The sequence below is a fragment of the Gracilinanus agilis genome, chromosome 3, assembly GCF_016433145.1.
Source record: "Gracilinanus agilis isolate LMUSP501 chromosome 3, AgileGrace, whole genome shotgun sequence".
NCBI classification, from domain to species: domain Eukaryota; kingdom Metazoa; phylum Chordata; class Mammalia; order Didelphimorphia; family Didelphidae; genus Gracilinanus; species Gracilinanus agilis.
The window spans coordinates 61,799,234-61,819,142 of record NC_058132.1 but is presented as its reverse complement, the minus strand read 5'-3'; the positions used below and the strand labels follow the sequence as shown (position 1 = coordinate 61,819,142).

The 19,909-nt window shown below is 42.4% G+C and overlaps 1 protein-coding gene and 1 non-coding gene across 6 annotated transcripts in view; one reads left to right on the top strand and one right to left on the bottom strand.

Annotated features, from left to right (window-relative positions):
• The window catches only part of NIPAL3 (NIPA like domain containing 3), a 71,587-nt gene that overhangs the window by 3,886 nt on the left and 47,792 nt on the right, over positions 1-19,909 (bottom strand). For 3 of the 5 annotated variants that reach the window (XM_044667862.1, XM_044667863.1, XM_044667864.1), the window contains exons 8-11: positions 14,174-14,309; positions 12,269-12,357; positions 6,026-6,089; positions 3,692-3,786 (exon numbers count right to left, since the gene is read on the bottom strand). In XM_044667862.1, the coding sequence (XP_044523797.1) occupies positions 3,692-3,786; positions 6,026-6,089; positions 12,269-12,357; positions 14,174-14,309 (384 nt within the window). Of the gene's footprint in view, positions 1-815; positions 839-3,691; positions 3,787-6,025; positions 6,090-12,268; positions 12,358-14,173; positions 14,310-19,909 lie in introns of all 5 variants that reach the window. The other 2 variants (XM_044667865.1, XM_044667866.1) reach the window with 2 other exon arrangements.
• Positions 6,944-7,050, top strand: LOC123243376. Its single transcript, XR_006505919.1, has one exon. It is a non-coding gene; the product is annotated as a U6 spliceosomal RNA (small nuclear RNA).

The window sequence follows — 19,909 nt, the reverse complement described above, 5'->3', positions numbered from 1 at the left end:
AAAGAAGGAAGGAAGGAAGGAAGGAAGGAAGGAAGGAAGGAAGGAAGGAAGGAAGGAAGGAAGGAAGGAAGGAAGGAAGGAAGATTGGATCTCGGAAGCCATCTAGTCCATCTCCTGCACCATGGAGGTGATGTGACTTGCTACACAGGCAGCATGCATCAGAGATGGGAGTTGAACTCTGGTCCTCTGATTCCAGACCCAGTGCTCTTCCCATTGTACCATGCAAAAACCATGAGGGCAGCAAAGATAAGCAAATAGGAAGTCACTGGATAGAAAACACAGAAACCACAAGCCCTCCAGCAGTGAACAGTGCTCAGGCCTGCCTGCCAGCCTGCCTGCCTGCCTGCCACACTGGTCCAGATGAATAGGTGGAGTCTTCAGGGTAATTTAGCCTTGAAACTGAATATCACATTGAATCATCTTGGCTCTCGGCCCCTCTGTCACTTTCTCATGGTATGGAAGTGATCTGGGGTTCTCAGGGTCACAGCCAGCCCAGTGAAAGCCTCAGCGGGTCCTATCCAAGCTGGAAAGGCTTCCAGTTCAAGGCCAGCTTGGCTAAGTTTAAAGACATTTGTCAAGGAAATGTCGTCTCCCAGAGGTGGAAAAAAAATTTTTTTTTTTTTGACCATAGCAACTCATGAAATTGTCTACTAAGGACATGGTAGAGGGTGGGATGGGGAGGAAGAAAGGATGACCTCTCAGTGATGGGGGAAGGGCCACCCTGATGAGGTCATAGGTCTTTCAAGGAATCAAAGTAAGAACAGACACACACACACACACATATACACACATACACACACAGAGTAATACCTCACCTCCTCACCTATCTGGATCTTAGCTGAGAAACAAGGAAGGAAACAAATAAGGCTTCTAAGCAGCCAAAAGAGACATCCCAAAGTCCATGCACCAAAGCTCATGCACTTTCATCAGAGATTTTTGATATAATATTAGTACCAGAGCCCCGCCTAGCCTCTAGCTTCCAGACCCACAGCAGGCTAGAAGCAGCCAATCAGAAAGAGGGGGGGTTGTGGAAAAGAGGGGGTGACTCTAGGCAGGCACATCGCGACATCAACAGAGGAGAGAAAAAAACATAACCAGCAAAAGCAGATACAAGAACTCACAAAACACAGCGATCTGGGGCCATCTAGTACAGGGGCAAAAAGTCCCGTACACCTCAACAGCCCTGAGGGTATCACTATATTATAGCACAGTAATAACACCGTAATAATAGGAGCTCAGAATGACGATCCTGAGGCAAAGAAAAGGTTACGTGATCTTTAGCATCCTCTGTTTAAGAAGATAGGGAAGCGGTAGTCTACTCGATTATTTTACTCTTCTACTGACGTTTATATAGCACTTTAAGGTTCAAAAAATACAACTAACACTTAGCTGTGTGACTCTGGGCAAGTCACTTAACCCCAATTGCCTAGCCCTTGATGCTCTTTAGTCTTTGAATTGATATTGGACAGGAGGGAAGAGTTTCTTTAAAAATATATACATCGAACACAATCTTTGGCTCTCACCCACACCCAATGAGACATCTACTTGAGAGCAGCAACAGTCCTTTGCCTTTTTTTCTTTGTTTCTCTGGCATTTAGCCTGGCACATAGCACAGTCCTCCATCCATTAATAAATGTTTGTAGATTTGATTTGACTTATTATAGGTACTATTTATCCCCCTTTTACTGATGAGGAAATGGAGGCTCACAGAGGTCACATAGCTAATAAGCTTCAAGAGGCAGCAGTACTGAGAATGAGTGTTGGACCTGAGTGAGGAAGAAAGCCCTGAGTTCAAAACCTGTTTCTGAGGTTTATTAGATATATTATGCTGGGCAAGTCACTTGCCTCAGTTTCCTCAATTGCAAGAGGAGGGAGATGGACAAGATAGCCCCCCATGATCCCTTGCTAACTCTAAATGGGTGATCCTAGGAAGGATTGAAACCTAGGCTCTCCTGATTCCAAGTCTGATGCTTTATCCATTAGGCTGTGCTGAGCTCTGCTCTCCCTTTTTTTCTCCGTGTCTCTTTCCTTCCCCCCATTTTCCTCCTTCCTGTTTCTCTGTCTCTCCCCTCTTCTGTCTCCCTCTGTTATCCCTTGACTCCATTTCCCTCTCTCACCCCATCTCTTTCTCTCTCTTTGTCTCCATTTCTCCTCCTCTTTCTCTTCCCTGTCTCCCTGTCATTCTCTTTGTCTCCATTCCTCCCTCCTTCTGTCTCTCCATTCTTCTATCTCTCTTCTCCCCTTTGCTGTTTCTTTCTGTTTCCGTCTCTCCCATTCTCTCTCTCCTTGTCCTCTTTCCCTCCTTTTCTCTCTCTTTCCCCTCTGGCTCCCTCTCCCTTCTGTCTCCATTCTTCCCTCCCTCTCTCCATTCCTCTATTTCCCTCTCTGTCTCTCCTCCATCTGTCTCTCTCTCTTTTTCTGTTTCCATCTCTCACTGTTGCTCTTCCTCCCTCTCTTCTGTCTTCCTTTCCTTCTCTTTCTGCCTCCACTCTACTCCTCCCCCCTCTCTGTCTCCTCCCTCTTTTTCCATCTCTCTCTCTCTCCTCTCAGAAATTAGTATCTCAGAAATTAGTATTTCCTTCAATAACTCACAAACATTATTCTGAAAAAGGATCCCTAGGCTTCATCAGACTGCCAGCGGAGTCCATGACACAAAACAGCCTACAATCACAGAATTTAGCAAGAGAAAAGCACCTTGGAAATCATCTGGTGACTAACCAAGTCCCCTTATTTGCAATGAGAAAACAAAAGAGTTCAGAGTCTCTCCTAAAGTCAAACAGCTACTGAGGAAACCTTTTCATCCCATAATGGAGCTGCCCAATGGCATGATGGATAGGGTGCCAAGCTTGGAGTCAGATGAATGCAAATTCAATCCTGTCTCAGACACTTATTAGTTGTGTGGTTGTATAAGCTTTCTCAGCCTCAGTTTCTTCATGTGTAAAATAGGAGATGGAGGTGGACTCAAAAGCCTAATTCCAAGTCTAAGATCTCAGAAAGGCACAAACTCTCAACCACCTGGAAAAGCGTTGACTATCCAGGATAACTCATACACGGAGGGTCTTCATGGAGCAGATTTTGATGTGAGAGGCAATAATTCTATCAAGGGAGATAGATTTTTCCGTCCAATAGACAGAATGCAAAACATGGGGGGAAAGGAAGTGGCTTCCGAGGAGCTAGTTTCTTTAGAAAACACTGAAGTAGTAAAAGCTAACTGGGAAAAAGGGCTCAAATTCAAATATTCAGTAAAAGCCAACTGATGCCATGTTGAAGCACCAACATGGCGGCACAATGGACAGAGCTCTGGGCCCAGTTCAAATTTGGCATCAGATACTTTCTAGCTATGGACCAATCACTCCACTTCTGGCTTCCTTAATTTCTTCAACTGTTAAATGGAGATAATCATAGTACCTACTTCCCAAGGCTGTGGTAAGCATCAATTGCAATATCTGTAAAATGTACCTAGCACAGTGCCTAATGCGTAGTGCTATATAAATGTTTGTTCCCTTTTCTTTTCTTCCCCTCATGTTTCTATAAGCCCATGGAGGGAAAAAGAACCACTGGGAAAAAAAGACAGCCCAGCTAACCTTTTGTGGGCAAAGCATTCAGGCTCCTTCCCTCCCCTCTGCCCAGCTCCCTTTCCCCCACCCCACTATGCCCACCCCCATTCTGCACGAGGACAAGGAAGGGTTACCTGGCATGGCGTCCATGGAAATGTAGGGTTCAAATGGAATGGCCTTCTTTCTGTTCCTTGTGATTAAGAATACTCCCAAGAAGGCAATGAGGCAGCTGAGGAGAACAGATAAGACGGGAGACACAATGAGGACAACAGCCAGATGGCTGGAGACTAGACCTGAGACCTCAGTTTCTAATTCTCAGAGCCAGAGAGGACATGATGGCCAGAGCAGCTGGGGGACAGGGCAGCCTTAGCTGGCTTGGAGGGGCCTGCCTTACCTCTAATCAGCAGGGAGCAGCAGTTTTGGGAGAATAATAACAGGGTGCCCCAGCCCCACCCCTTGGCAGAAATTAGGAGAAAGAATTCTTTCCCTTGGCAGAGCCACCATGGGAATGATGAGGAAATGGGAGGCCTGAAAAGGAGGAGACTGGGGAATGGGATGAAGCCTTTATTTTCTTCTGCTGGAGACAACTTCTTAACGTCAGGAAGTCTCTGGGCTTAAAATGATTCTGCCACAATGACAAAATGATCCTGGCTGGAGATATGGCACAGTGAAGAATGCTGTGGCCCCAAATCCAGCCTCAAAACATTAGCTAGGTGAACTTGGCCAAGTCATTTGATTGCTCTTTGTCTGCATTTCCTCATCTGTAAAATGGGGATAATAATAGCATCTATCCTGGATTGTTGTGAGTCTTAAATGAAATAATAATAATAAAGCACTTGGCATAGTGCCATAGAAAGTGCTATATAAGTGTTGGCTAATATTGTTTTTTTAGGTTAAACATGCTACTACTTTATGAGGGCAATCACAGATCTAGAACTATAAAGAAGTTCTAAGATCATTTGCTCTAATATCTTCATTTTATAGATGAGGAAACTGAGGCTCAGGTTAAGTGATTTGCTTAAGCTTATCTGGGTAGTAACTATAATAGATAGGATTTGAACTCAGTTCTCTGGCTCTATGTATCTCATGATTAAGGAACAGCTGAACAAATTAAAGGTACAGGAAAGTAAAGGAACTGAAACTGTGCCCCAAGAAATCGACAGTTATGAGAAATTCAGAAAAACACAGATCGTATGAATTTAAGCAGAATGAAATTATGTTTCAATTGTTGGGTTGTTTTCAGTCGTGTCTGACTCCTTATGACCCAATTTGGGGTTTTCTTAATAAAGAAACTAGAGTGGTTTGCCATTTCCTTCTCCAGCTCACTTGGCAGATAAGGAAACTAAGGCAGACAGGATTAAGTGCCTTTTCCAGAGTCACATTGCTAGGAAGTGGCTGAGGCCAGATTTGAAATCAGGAAGAGGAGTCTTCTTGACTCTAGCCTTGGCTCTCTGGGCACTATTTATGGTGCTACCTAGCTATCCAGGCAGCATCTAATAGAGTACCAGGATGGGCTGGATTTGGAGGAAAAGGACCCATGTTCAAGTCCAGGTTCTCCTACTTGCTGTCTGAGTTTAGACTATAGCCTTAGACAGTGCTGATCGCCCTCTTTTTCTCTATCTACCCAGCCTATATGATTCTCTCTCCTGAACTCCCATCTTGAATTGTCCAAAGTTGCCATTTGGACAACTCAAACAATGCCCCATAGACATCTCAAATTCAAAGTGCCCAGACTAGAACTTATTATCTTTCCCCCTAAACCCTCCTCTCTTCTCCACTTTCTTATTATTGTCACCCAGAATCCTAACCTCAGTTCCCCGTCCACATTTGTTCTCCCTGGCCAGTCTGTTGTCCAATATAGTGGTTGTTTCTCCCTTCCCAGCATCTCTCATCCAGTCCCCCTCTCTCCCCTTCCATGGCTACCACCTTAGCCTCATGCCTGGGCTGTTACAACAGCCTCTTCACCCTTCTCCCTGCTTCGTCTCTCCCTACCATACTCCATCCTCAGAGGTCTCAGAGGATAGATGATGACTTAGAACAGAGGCAGATGGGGGATGACCTCAGAAATAGATTATTGCATACAGTCGGAGGTTGTCATTTTATCTCTTGGCTTTTCTTAATGGTTGTTTTTCCTTGTTACAGGGGAAGGATTATAGTTTGAAATGATTGTGGTACAAAAAAAAGAAGCATAAATAAAACTTTAAAAAAAAAAACCAAACTGGGGAGAGCTAGGTGACTCAGGGGATCGGGTGCCAGGCCAGGGAAGTCCTAGGTCCAAATCTGGCTTCAGATACTTCCTTATTGTGTGACCCTGGGCGAGTCATTTAACCTCCATCATCTAGTCCTTCCCGTTCTTCTGCCTTGGAACCAATAATTGTATTGATTTCAAGACAGAAGGTAAAGATTAAAAATAAAAAAATCAAACTGTATATTTGTGTGTAGGCAAATGAAGACAGTCATTAACTTACCCAAGTGCAAACATACATATGTGGAGGGCATCCTCACCAATGAAATCCAAGTAAAATGTTGCTCCTGACATAAAAAAAAAAAAACACAACAAAACCACATCCTATGTTTAAGTGCTTTTTCTTTAATGTAACGAAAAAAAAAAAAAAACTTGAAAAGCCTCCATATGTGCCAAAATATTCCTAGTTTGTTTGTAAGAATAGAGTCGCTATATCCAGTGATAGGGGAAAGGCTGAACAAATTGTGGGACTTGAATGTAGTGGATTAAGACCATGCTCTATGAGCTGACAAATGTGAAAATTACAGAAAAGTCTGCATAGGACTTACCTGCACTGATACAGAGCGAAGTAAGCAGAACCAGGACAATAATACGCACAATGACTACTGAACTATGATACAGAATAATAGAACATGAATGACATGAAATTATAAAGAACAAACTTAGCCTCAAAGAAGGGAGCTGAGAAAACACCTCCTCCTTGCTCTCCCTCTACTCAGCTCTTTTGCAGAGGCTGGGATCAACAGATGGAGAACATTGCATATTTTTTTGAAAGTGCTGACTAGTTTTAGCAGATTTTTTTTATCATCCTTTTTCTCTTAAAAAAACAAAACACAATTTTAAAAAAAGACCTTCTATCTTAGAATGGATACTAAGTAGAGGTTCCAAGTCAGAAAAGCAGTTAGGCAATGAGAGTTAAGTGACTTGCTCAGGGTCACACACCTAAGTAGTGTCTGAGGACACATTTGAACCCCTTTCTAGGCCTGGCTTTCTATTCACTGTGCCACCTTGCTGTTCCCTTCCTCTTTACTGTAAATTTGTGGTCATAAGGTATGATTCTCTGGGTGGGGGAAGGATATGGAGGAAATTTAGGCAATGTAAAAATAAAATATAGCAAAAAATGTTTTAAAAATAAAAACTAGTGCTTGCTTCAGCAGTATATATACTAAAATTGGAATGATACAGCAAAGGTTAGCATGACCCCTGTGCAAGGATGACACGCAAATCTGTGAAGTGTTCTTAAAAAAATTAAAAAATTAAGTGAAATTAAAACTAAATTTCACCAAAAACAAACACACAAAATAAAGGGCAAAGATTTTTTTTAAACTCCCATTTTCTAGCTTTTAATAAGGCAGAACCAAAGGAATCAACAAACAAGCAAAGAAAATATTTGTGGGCTGAGTTCCCTTAACAATAATAACTGATATCTACATTGCCTAGGCTCATAGAATCATGCTTCAAGGACTAGGAGGGACCTTAGAGATCACAGTCAAAACCTCTCATTTTAAAATGAGCAAATAGAGGTCTAGAGTGACTTGTCCAAGGTCCTACAGCCAGTGCTAGAGGTTGGATTTGAACTCAAGCAATTTAAGATTGGTAAACCATTTTATATTCATGATCTCCCTTGAGCCTTGTAACAACCCGCTGAGGCAGGTGCTCTAAGGAGGGCATCGTTCCTATTTTACAGATGAGGATATTGAGGCTTCCAGTAATGAAGTGAGTTGAATGGTTATAATTCTGGTAAATGCCAGAAGCTGGATTTGAACTCCAGTCTCAGCACTTTTATCATTAAATTGTGTTGCTTCAGAGGTAGCTAGATGGCACAGTGAATAGAGCACCAGGCCTGGAGTAAGGAGGACTTGGGGTAAAATCTGGTCTCAGACACTTCCTAGCTGTGTGACCCTAGACGAGTCACTTAACTCCAATTACCTAACCCTTGCCCTTCTGACCTAGAGTGGTTACTAGGACAGAAAGATTTTTTAATTGCACCACTTTCCAATATGACACATACCCAATTTTCAACCACCATTTGCCCTGTTTTCTTTCTGCTTATACTCTTTTTGAACCAATGAAAACCTGCTGGCTTTGGAGCAGAATCATCCCTTTGATGCTTAAAACACTCTGAGCAAGTCACAACCACAGCATCCTCACTAGTAAAATGAGGGGATCGGAACTAGATGGTCCCCGAGGTCCCTTCTTCCTCATTGTTCCTTCAAGACTCAACATTCTATGAATCGACTCCATGACTGGCTGATTCCCATGTCTGGAATTCTCTCCCTCCTCATTAGACTTCCTTTAAATCCAAACTAAAATCCTACCTTCTACAAAAAGCCTTTCTCAAACCCCCTTCATGCTAAGTGCTTTCTCTCCCTGATCATTTCCAATTTCTTCTGCCTACAGCTAGTCCTACAGTTCTGTTCATTTCGTTTGTATGTTTCATTTGTTTGTAAGTTTCATTCATTTGTAAGTTTCATTGGTTGCTTTCCACCTTGTGTCCGCTTCCACTGGTAGTTCCTTGAGAGCAGGGACTGCCTTTTATCTTTCTTTGTATCCCAGCCCTTAGCCTGACAGACTTGTTCTCTTTTCATTCAGAGTCTTCCTATCTTATCCCTAGTCAGGAAATTTGCAACATAAGACCTGTTAATTTTTTTTTAAGAACCCTTACCTTGCATCTTAAAATTATATCTAAGACAGAAGAGGGGCAAGAGCTAGGAAATGATCAGGGTTAAGTGTCTTGCCCAGAATCACACAGCTAGGAGGCATCTAAGGCCAGATTTGAATTGAGATCCTCCCTTCTCCAGGCCTGGAACTCTATCCATTGTGCTACCTAGCTGCCCCGGAGATCCAGTTTTGAATCCTGCCTCAATGAGTGAGTCATTTAAAGTCTGTGAGAGGGGGCAGCTAAGTGGCCCAGTGGATTGAGAGCCAATCCTAAAGATGGTGGGGACCTGGGTTCAAATGTGGTCTTGGACACTTTTCTAGTTATATGACTCTGGACAAGTCATTTAACCCCCATTGTCTAGCCCTTACTGCTTGTCTGCCTTGGAACCAATAGACAGTATTGGTTCTAAGATGGAAAGTAAGGGCTTAAAAAAATTTAAAAAATAAATAAATAAAGTGGGGGCAGCTGGGTAGCTCAGTGGAGTGAGAGTCAGGCCTAGAGAGGTCCTAGGTTCAAACCCGGCCTCAGCCACTTCCCAGCTGTGTGACCCTGGGCAAGTCACTTGACCCCCATTGCCCACCCTTACCAATCTTCCACCTATGAGACAATACACTGAAGTACAAGGGCTTAAAATAAATAAATAAATAAATAAAGTCAATGGGGTTTGGTTTCCACGGTTTCCAAAGGGGGATGATGTCATTTGTATTATTTATTTCATAGGGTAGTCATGATCAAAGAGGTTTGCAGACTGTAAATTGTTCTTACATCATGCAAATATTGAGAATTACTTGGCTGCCCTTGCCCAGAAGAATGAAGTGGAGTACCTCTAAAAACAAGTCCAGACACCCAGAAGTTCAAATTTAGTGGAAGCAATATTTACTTATTAATCTACTGATTAATAAATGTACCTAGCTGGCCATGGCAACCTTCCTATTGAAGGCTGCCCTGAACTGAAATTAAAATGCAGTTTTTATGGGGTTCAAGATACAAAGAGAATAATGTTCATTACATAGCCTTGAAGCAAACTTTTTATCTTCTGGAAGTTAGTAGCGTGGGGCTTTCCACTATATCTCTTATACTGGACTATAAGACAGCTGTAAGGAGTTATTTTTGAGCTGTCTGGTCTTCACAGGAAGGCTCATTCTTGATTTCTACTTTTCCCCAGGGAAAAACAGGTTTTCTAGACAATGACTTAGTTTACCTCACTTCAATAACTCTGAAGAATTTGACCTACAGAACACATCTTGAGACCCCTGAGGTTCCCCAAGGGAGGGTGCTAAGGTGGTCTGTCCTTTTCTGTAGGTTTCCTCTAGGGATTCTAAGGATCTTGCCCCACTGGAGTCAGCGGGGCACAGAAGTGACAGACCCAGAGGTCAAGTCCTGCCTCTTGTCATTTAATGGCTGTGGAGCCTTGGGTAAGTAATTTTTTTTTTTTTAACCTTTACTTTCCATCTTAGAATCAATACGTGTATTGGTTCTAATGTAGAAGAGTGGTCAGGGCTAGGCTGTGAGGGTTGTGACTTGCCCAGGGTCACCCAGCTAGGAAATGTCTAAGGCCAGATTTGAACATAGGACCTCCCATATCTAGGCCTGGCTCTCAATCCATTGAGCCACCCAGCTGCCCCCATGGGTAAGTCATTTTACTTTTCTCAGCCCCAGTTTCCCTATCTGTAAAATGGGGATAATAATATTTGCACTATTAAACTCTCAGGACTGCGGCTGGGAGAAAAGCATTCTGTAAATCTCAAAGATCTCCAGAAAGGTGTGTTCTATTATTATTGTTAATATTTCTACAGAATAGTACATGGGGCAGTGACGAGGCCCAAATGTGACTGAGGATACAAGGAGCTTGGTAGGGCCTTTATGTCAATGTGATTTAAGTTTTAATGGATTCTCATGGAGGTTTACTTTAATGTGAGTTGTTTTTTTTTTTAAATCCTGACCTTAAACATGAAATAAAACATAGAGGGTAGAGCAGCTAAATGTATTTGGTTTCCCCCATACTCTCGACAACACCTTGGCCTGTAATAAGTCAATGAAGGTTAGGGCACTTTTTAAGGGGTGGGGTCAAAAGATTATAACCTAATTATAGAGCTATAACCAAATCACTCCAAGCTATAATCTAATTGCAGAAATGGAAAAAACACATGACTGAGAATCAGCGTGCTTGGCTTTCAGTCCTGCCTTTGCTACTTATGAGCCATATGACCTTGAGAAAGCTCCTTCTCTGGGCCTTGGCTTACTTGCCAAAATAAACACTCATATTTTTTCTTTTTTTTACTTTTTGATGTTTATCTTCTGACTTAGAATCACTAAGTATTAGTTCTGAGGCAGAAGAGCAATAAGGCCTAGGGTCACACAGTTAGGGAGTATCTGAGGACAGATTTGAACCCAGGACCCTCCTATCTTCAGGCTTGGCTCTATCCCCTGAGCCAACCAGTTGCCTTAATACTTAAGTGTTCTTAGAGCCTTCACAGCTCTGAAATTCCCTAAGGTCTCTCCCAGCTCTGACAGTCTCTGTTCTAAGGTCTCTCCCAGCTCTGACATTCTCTGTTCTAAGGTCCCTCCCAGCTCTGACATTCTCTGTTCTAAAGTCTCTTCCAGCTCTGACATTCTCTGTTCTAAGGTCTCTCCCAGCTCTGACATTCTCTGTTCTAAGGTCTCTCCTAGCTCTGACATTCTGGGTTCTAAGATTCCTCCCAGCTCTGACATCACTGTGATAAATAATAATAGCTGGCATTAAATGGTGCTTTGAAGTGTTCCAAATACTTGACATATATATCACCTTAAATTATCTTCATAAGAACAATGGGAAGAAGGTGCTGTTATTATCCCCATTTTACAGAGAAGAAAAATAGAGGCTTGGAGCAAGTAAGTGAATTGCCTGGGATCACATAGCCAGCAAGTGTCTGAGACTGGATTGGAACTCATGCCTTCCCAACTCTAGGTACAACACTCCATCCATTGTACCACCTCACTTCCTTTCATTTCTTGATCTGAATATCATAGAGACTCACCGAAACTGTCTAGGGCACATGGCACTAGATTTAGAGCCAATAAAAGCTGGGTTTTAAACCCCACTCTTATACTTACTAGATCTGTGAACCTGGGCTTAATTTCTCTATGTCTCAGTTTTCCCATCTGTAAAATGAGAGGGATGGACTCTAAGGACCCTCCTAGCACTATATTCTATAATTTAATAATTCTCATTAGGTAGAATGATCTAGTAGAAAAAAAGGCAGCTTGGGGGCAACAAGGTGGCTCAGTGGATAGAGAGTCAGGCCCAGAGATGGGAAGTCCTGGTTTCAAATCTAGCCTAAGATATATTCTAGAGTGTGACCCTGGGCAAGTCACTTGATCCTCATTGCCTAGCTATTGCTCTTCTGCCTTAGAACCAATATACAGTACTGATTCTAAGACAGAAGGTAAGGGTTAAAATAATAAAATGAAATAAAATAAAGGTAATCCAGGGGGGTAGCTAGGTGACACAGTGGATAGAATGTGAGGTCTGGAATTGGGAGGACCTGAGTGTAAAGCTGGCCCCAGACATCGCCTAGCTGTGTGACCCTGGGCAAGTCACTTAACCCTAATTGCCTCACCCTTGCTGTTCTTCTGTCTTAGAAGTGACACTAAGAAAGAAGGTAAGAGTTTTTAAAAAAAAAAAAAAGAAAAAGGGAGCTTGACTTAATAAGAAATGCCTCATTAGCCCCTAGAATTGTACTCACTCACTAGGATGTGAGTGTCATCTCCATGCTGTCAATTATAAAAAGGAAAAGAAAAGAAAAGAAAATCTATATCACTTACCTGCTGTGATTGCGATGGTTGTAGACAGAATGTAGCCCACACTGGCGATCAGGGAAGAGTCATAGAGCTGGGTGGCCTGGCTTAAGAAGCTTTAAAAACAAAGAAACAAGCACAGTGGTCAGGCCCTTGAAGGAAAGGTCAGGAAAATGATGATTTAATTCCCTGGCTGTAAGTGGGTAATGACAGAGCCTGGCACATCAAGAAGGCCCAAAAGAAGCACAATTAAGAAGAGCAAAAGAATCAAGGCTGTTATTGCTTTGCAGATTACTCAGGATCATATTTGAGGAAAGAGATGGTGTTCACTAAGGCTCATGAGTGCCTGCCCTCTCTGCTGGTCACCTTTCCAACCCAGCCCAATGCCTGGCACCGAGTAGGCACTTAGTAAATGTTTACTGATTGACTGGTGGACAGTCAAGGTTCAGAGAGGAAGAAACACTGATTGATGCTCTCTGTAGAGAGCTGGAAGGGCTGGGCCTTTTCAGCCTCAGACCCTCCTTTCCAGGGAAACCAGGTTCCCTGACCTTCTGCCTCTGGCAAAGTTCTTCTTGTTTCTGCCTGAAATTCCGGTCCTATTCTTTCTCCTCCTCACCTTTGAAGGATGGGCTAAATATTCTACAAGGTCTACCTTGAAGCCTTCCTCTTCCTCTACCTAGATATGATCTTGAACACTTATGGTGACTTGGTTATACTTTTCTCATTGCATTTTTTATACCCCCTTTGTATCTTAGCTCTTTTGTACACTCACCTTTTCCTTGTTAATAGACTATAGACCCCTTGAGGGCAGGAACTCTGCCATTTTGGGAACTCTTTGTCCCCCTAGCACTTGGAGTGATAAACAACGGATAGATTTTGGTTGGTGTGTAGTTTTTTACTATTCCAAATGTTAGGATCCATTAAGAAAGTATTCTGCAAAATATTTTGTTGAATTCATACAAATGCAATCAGGTCTAAGATAACTAAGGATATTGGAGGAATAAGAGAGCTGGCTGACTGACACTCTTTACACCTCTCTCTCTGCCTGTCTCTCTCTTTCTGTATCCCATTCTCTCTCTCTCTCCCTCTGTCTATCTCTTTGTCTCTATTTCTCTCTCTCTGTCTCTCTTTGTCTCTCTCTCCTCCTCCTCTCTGTCTCCTCTGTCTGTCTCTCTGTCTCCCTTTCTCTCTGCCTCTCTTCCTCTCTATCTCTTCCTCCTCTGTCTCCCCCTCCCTCTCTCTGTCTTTCTCATCTCTCTCTCTTCCTCTTCTCTGTCTCTCTATCTTTCTCTCTGTCTCCCCCTCCCTCTTTCTGTCTCTCTCATATCTCTCTCTCTCTCTCTCTCTCTCTCTCTCTCTCTCTCTCTCTCTCCCTCTTCCTCTTCTCTGTCTCTCTGTCTTTCTCTGTTTCTCTCTCCCTCTCTCTTTCTGTCAGTCTGTCTCCCCCATCTTACCTTCTGTCATAGATAGAAGAGTGATAAGGGCTAGGCTATTGGGGTTAAGTGATTTGGTCAGGGTAACACAGCTAAGAAGTGTCAGCAGCCACATTTGAACCCAGGTCCTCCCAACTCCGGGGGTCTGGTTCTTTATCCACTGAAGCATCTAGCTGCCCCAAGAGCTTTCTTTCTCTTCAGCAACTGACACAGACTAGGATATTAGAGAATCTGGTTTGCTGCTCAAGGCTGGCTTTCATTATAAGTTTCTTAGCTACTCAGGGTTAAGAGAAAGAAAGCTTGCAGGACCTCGGACCCCTCTGTGTTATGGGAGACCCATCCCAGGAGGGGATGACATGGTAAATCAGTACCACTTTGCTCTAGGCTATGGAGTATTGATACTCCATACTTTTATGATGACGCTCTGTCTCAGTTTAAAAGTGGGGCCTAATCAGCATCTAAACCCAGTGAGGAGCAGCAGGGAGAGAAGGTGGCTTACGCAGCTTGGTAGACAGCAGTGGCAACCATGCACACCAACATCACATAGAAGATGGGGTAATCCAGCTGGAGGTTCCCTTGGATCGATAACACGAGCATTCCTGCCACAGCCTTGACCGTCACCACCGTCATGGAACCTGTAAATGATTTGAAGAATTTTAAAAAATTGTTTCCTTGGAAAAAGGCAACCCACATACACATTCATAGGATAGGCATTTCCCAATATCAGCTCCCTCAACCCTATGGAATCCTGCTTGGAAACAGATTAAACTAAAACCAAATGATAAAGCAACCATCTGTTATAGTGCATGCCACATAGAGGCACTGGATCTGGGGTCGGGAAGACCCAAGTCCAAATCTAGCCTCCATCACTTACTGGTGTGTGACCCCCGGGAAAGTCACTTCACTTCAATCTGCCTCAGTTTCCTCATATGTAAAATGGGGATAGGGAAGTTCCAGGATGGAAGTTTTTGCATCTTCCCAGATTAATTTTTAATCAATTAAAGACTCTTATTATAAGAAAAAATAAAATGGAAATTATAACAGCACCTACCTCCCAAGATTGTTGTGTGGATCAAATGAAATATTTGTAACGTGCTTTAAAAACCTTGAAGTGCCATGGAAATGTTAGTTATTATTTTATTCTGCACTCAGTCTCCCATTGTTCTAAACAACAACAATCCATCAATCAACATTTATTAATCACCTACTAAGTATCTGGTACTAAGCTAGATGGGGGGTTAGGGGTTGGGAGGGGGGATACAACGTAAGACAAAAAGGCCAACCTTGCTCCCACAGAACTCATGGTCTATAGAGGGAGAGAGCAGGTTTACTCACTGCACTTAATCTGTGTTCAGCTTCCTTTCAGTCAAATTTTCATTTCCAACTGTTATCTCTACCTATTATACTAGAAACTTCTTTAAGAAAGTCAGGAAGACCCAAGTTCCAATCTAGCCCCAGGCACTTACTAGCTGAGTGACCCTGGGCAGGTTACTTCACCTTGTTTGCCTCAGTTTCCTTATCTATCAAATGAGCTGGAGAAGGAAATGGCAAAACCACTCCAGTATCTCTACCAAGAAAACTCCAAATAGAGTCATAAAGAGTCAGATATGACTGAAACGACTGAACAATTTTTAGCAGTGCTTTGCATATACTAAATAGGCAAAATGATTATTTATTTATCCTTTCAATCACTACTTTCTGCTTTCTTCCCTCTTACTGGTTCCTACATGTTTCTTGTAGGATACTCTCCATCCTGTCAATATTAAAAAGAAAAGAAAAAATGTAGCTTTTTTCACATCATATTCATTATTTTTTTTGCTGTTGTTATAGTCATAATTGATTCAACTGTTTTCCAAATCAATAAACACTTATTTTGTTTCTGGGGTTTTTTTTGTTGTTGTTTTTTCTTTTTCCCAAAAAGAATAATTAGGAATATTTTGTTATACATAGCCAATGTTTTTGTCATCAATCACCTTGGATAGTAGTAGTAGTAGGCCCAAAAGTAGGATCATTAAGTGAAATAATTCCAAACTGTTTTCCAGAAATGAATGGTCCAAATCACAACTCCACCAATCGCGTATATGTGTATTGGTAGGCAGGTTTTAACAGAACATCACAGAAGACTTGATCGGACCATTCACAACTCAGGGTCAGTTGAAAACTTCCTTCGAGTTTCAGCTAAAAGCCCACCTTCTCCTGAAAACTGTCCCCAATCCCTTTTCTTTCTAGTAACTTCCCTCTTCTGATGATCTCCATTTTATCCTGTCTCTTTATACAATGCAGTTTGCCTGCTGTCTCCCCCATTAGATAGGGATTTTTTTGAGAGTGAAGGCTATCTTTTGCCTTTCTCTGTATCTTCAGTTCTCATCACGGTGCCTGACACAAAACAGGCCAGCACACACATATTATGGGCATTCCCTAATATTAACTTCCCCAACCCCAATAAAAAATGTTAATTGACTAACTGAAAACATTAAAGGAATGGATACAAAAAGGACAAGTAATTTAGCACAATTAGCTTTTTTTTTTTAAGTCCTTACTTTCCATTTAGAATGTATATTGGTTTCTAGGCATCAGAATGGCAAGGGCTAGCCAATGGAGGTTAAGTGACTTGGTCAGGGTATTTGAGACCAAATTTGAACTCAGGACCTCTATCCATGGAATTACCTAGTTAATTTTTTCATCTTGGTGCCTCCAGTGCCTATTAAAATGCCTCTCATACAGTAGCTGCTTAATATATATTCTTGCTAACTGATTGAGATGAGGTTGGAAAGGTAGATATGGAGGCTAGCAGAGAGCCATGGGCCTTTACCAAGTACCATTTCCTTCTACAAATTTGAGGTTATATACTAAAAAGAATAATAATAATGTTTGCTATCTTGAGACTACTTATTGTGCTTCGTAGGTGCCATCTTGAGATTCCAGGCTCCAGTTCAACTCATTTACAGTCAGCAAAATGAATTACAACCTCTCTGACCGTATCACCAAGGATCTGACCATTGTGCTTGTTTCCTTGTATTGAAGCTTCATAAGCCAGGCCACCCGGCTCTATGACTCCTCCTTGATCAACAAAGTAGGCTACAGTCTGTCTGCAACCATGGCAATCACAGAAGGTCGCTATTGTGAAATGCCTAGATTTACTTTCTTTTTTCTATATTAACAACATGGAGATTACACTGATGTAAGAGCAAAGGAGCTAATTAGGTATGCCTCACTACCAAATTGCCTTTGTGTCATTCTGCCAAATTAGGACTAGAAGATCAAAGAATAAGGCTGGGAGAGCTCTTAGAAGAGAGGATGTCAGAGCTGGAAGGACCCTTAGAACAGAGAATGTCAGAGCTGGGAGAGACCTCAGAACAGAGAATGTCAGAGCTGGGAGAGACCTTAGAACAGAGAATGTCAGAGCTGGGAAGAACCTTAGAACACAGAGAAGGTCAGAGCTGGGAAGAATCTTGGAACACAGAGGTCAAAGCTGGGAGGAACCTTAGAACACAGAGAAGGTCAGAGCTGGGAAGAACCTTAGAACACAGAAAAGGTCAGAGCTGGGACGGTCCTTAGAACACAGAGAAGGTTAGAGCTGGGAGGAACCTTAGAACACAGAATTTTAGGGCTCAGAAGGGCATTAGAAAAGAGAATTTCAGAGCTGAGTGGTCCTAAGGACACAGAATGTCAGTGCTAAGAGACAGCTTAGAACATGAAATGTCAGCCTGGAAAGAATCCTAGAATAGAGAATGTTAGAGCTGTGGGAGCCCTTAGAACACAGAATATTTGGAGAAGATAAGTCTTAGAAGGTGATAGGATTGTTGCTTTCAAGCTTTTGAAGAACTGTCATGGTGGAAAGAGTCAGATTTCTTCTGCTTGGCTACAGGAATAAGAACTAGGAGCCAAGGGTAGAAATTCTAGAGAGACAGATAAAGGTGTGATTTTGTATTGCTAAAAGGAAAAACCTGATCAGAACTGTCAAAAACTGGAACAAATTGCCCCAGGTGGTATGGGGATTCTTCGCACAAGAAGCTTCCAACAGAAGCTAAATCACTGTTGGGAAGGGAGGCTACAGGGAGGATTCTCTCTCACAATTAACAAGTATTTCTTAAGAGCCTAATATATGCCAGGCACTGGGCCAAGAGCTGGGAGGGTCAAGAAAGGCAAAAAATAATATTTGCCTTCAAGGAAAGCTAACATCCTAATGGTATGAGTTGGATTAATTGAGTATTTTTATTTGGAAAATGAAGGGATGAGATTAAATAATCTTTAAGGTTCCTCCCAATACTTAATTTATGGTCCTAAAATTCTATAGCATGCCAGGCAACTTCCAAAGGTGATTCTGTGATAGTTGACTTTTTTTTTTTTAAACCTTTGTCTTTGGTCTTAGTAGCAATTCTAAGACCAAAGAGCAGCAAAGGCTAGGCAATCGGGGTTAAGTGACTTGCCCAGGGTCACATAGGTAAGAAGTATCTCAAGCAGATTTGAATCCAGGTTCTCCCAGCTCCAAGCCTGGCACTCGATCCATTGTGCTACCTGGCTGCCCTGATGGATGACTTTTAAAGTCCTTTGTTCCATAAAATATCAATCATCCTAATGGGAAAAAAAAAACCACAAAAAAACAAAGACCAAATCCATATCCAAGGGCACCAGAACAATTGATAGTCAATTAAGTTCCTGTTCTTCCTATGACCCATTTCTTAGACTAGGGCTCAGTGACCTGTGGCACAAGTGCCAATGTAAACAATTCACTAGAGGCCACTGACACGGGCTGCTTGATGATGCCTCTACTCTGGAACACGTCTCCCTCTTTCAACCCTCTGCCCAGGACTTGTTGTACCAGTTACTGCCAGAGACATGTTCGTCATATGCCTCACTCTCTTGTTTTCAAGGCAGTGCCCAGCATGTGATTGTACCCCTGCCCTGCCCAAAAGTCAGAAGGAAAAGATTTAGAAGCTTGGATGACATTTTTTAAAAGGTTGTCAACCTCAGTGTATGGTGGGGTGGCACATTTCTGTGATCCCTCATTTGGAGTCTGCCGCAGGGCTAAGCCAATTGAGTATCCTAAGTCTGGCACCATGTGGGAAGCCCTTGGTGGAGGGCCAGCAGGCTGCTCAACCAGGTCAGGAAACTGGACAGGTTAGAGCTCCTGTTTCAACTGGCACGATGAGCCACAAGTGGCTGCTGAAATTACAGCCTGCCAAGACAGGAAAACCCATTTTTGAAAGGAAAAAGGGGTTCAAATGTGGCCCCAGACACTTCCTTGTTGTGTGACCCTGAGCGAGTCACTTAACCCTGAATGACTAGCCCTTGCTGCTCTTTTGTTATAGAATTAATACTAAGATAGAAAGTAAGGTAAAAAAAAAAGTTAAAGGGGAAAAAAAGGAAAGGTTTTCAATTCTCTAGTCTGGCACTCCCTCCAGATTTATGAACATAACTGAAGTTTTAAAAGGTGAGTGTGTGTGTACCCATTATCAGACTCCAGAATTAGTGTTTTTTCCCTATTCCAAGGGGTCTCCCAGTGAGCCTTCTCACATAACAAAGACAACGACTGAGTGAAAACTAACCACCGACACAATTGCCTGATGTGTGTGGAGTGTGTTTTATGCCAGTTGCTGCAATGAAAAGAGGATGAGCTCTCTTTAGAAAACTCAGCCATTTATTGCAGCTCAGTTTAATGATTTCAATATATATTAAATGGCATGTGAGTCTTTTTTTTTTTGAGAAGAGAAGAGAAGAGAGAGGGGAGAGGGGGAAGGGGAAAAGAAGAGAAGAGGAAGGAAGGCAGAAGAGAGAAAGAAGAAAGGGAGAGAGAAAAAAAGAAAGGAGAAAGGGCACCTGGGTAACTCAGTGGAGAGAGAAGTAGGCCTGAAGACAAGAGGTCCTGGGTTCAAACTGGCCTCAGATACTTCCTAGCTATTTGATTCTAGGCAAGTTACTTACCCCAGTTGTCTAGCCCTTATTACTCTTCTGCCTTAGGACTTATACTTAGTAACCATTCCAAGAAGGTAAGGGTTTAAAAAAATGTATGTTAATGAGGGAATAACTTTAATTTCCAAATTGTTCATAGAATAATATTGATTCTAAGACAGAAGGGAAAGGGAAGAAAAGGAAGGAAGGAAGGAAAGAATGAAGGAAGAAAGGAAGAAAGAGAAAGAGAGGAAGGGAGGGAGGGAGGGAGGAAGGAAGGAAGAAAGAAAGAGAAAGAGAGGAAGGAAGGGAGGGAGGGAAGAAGGAAGAAATAAAGAGAGGA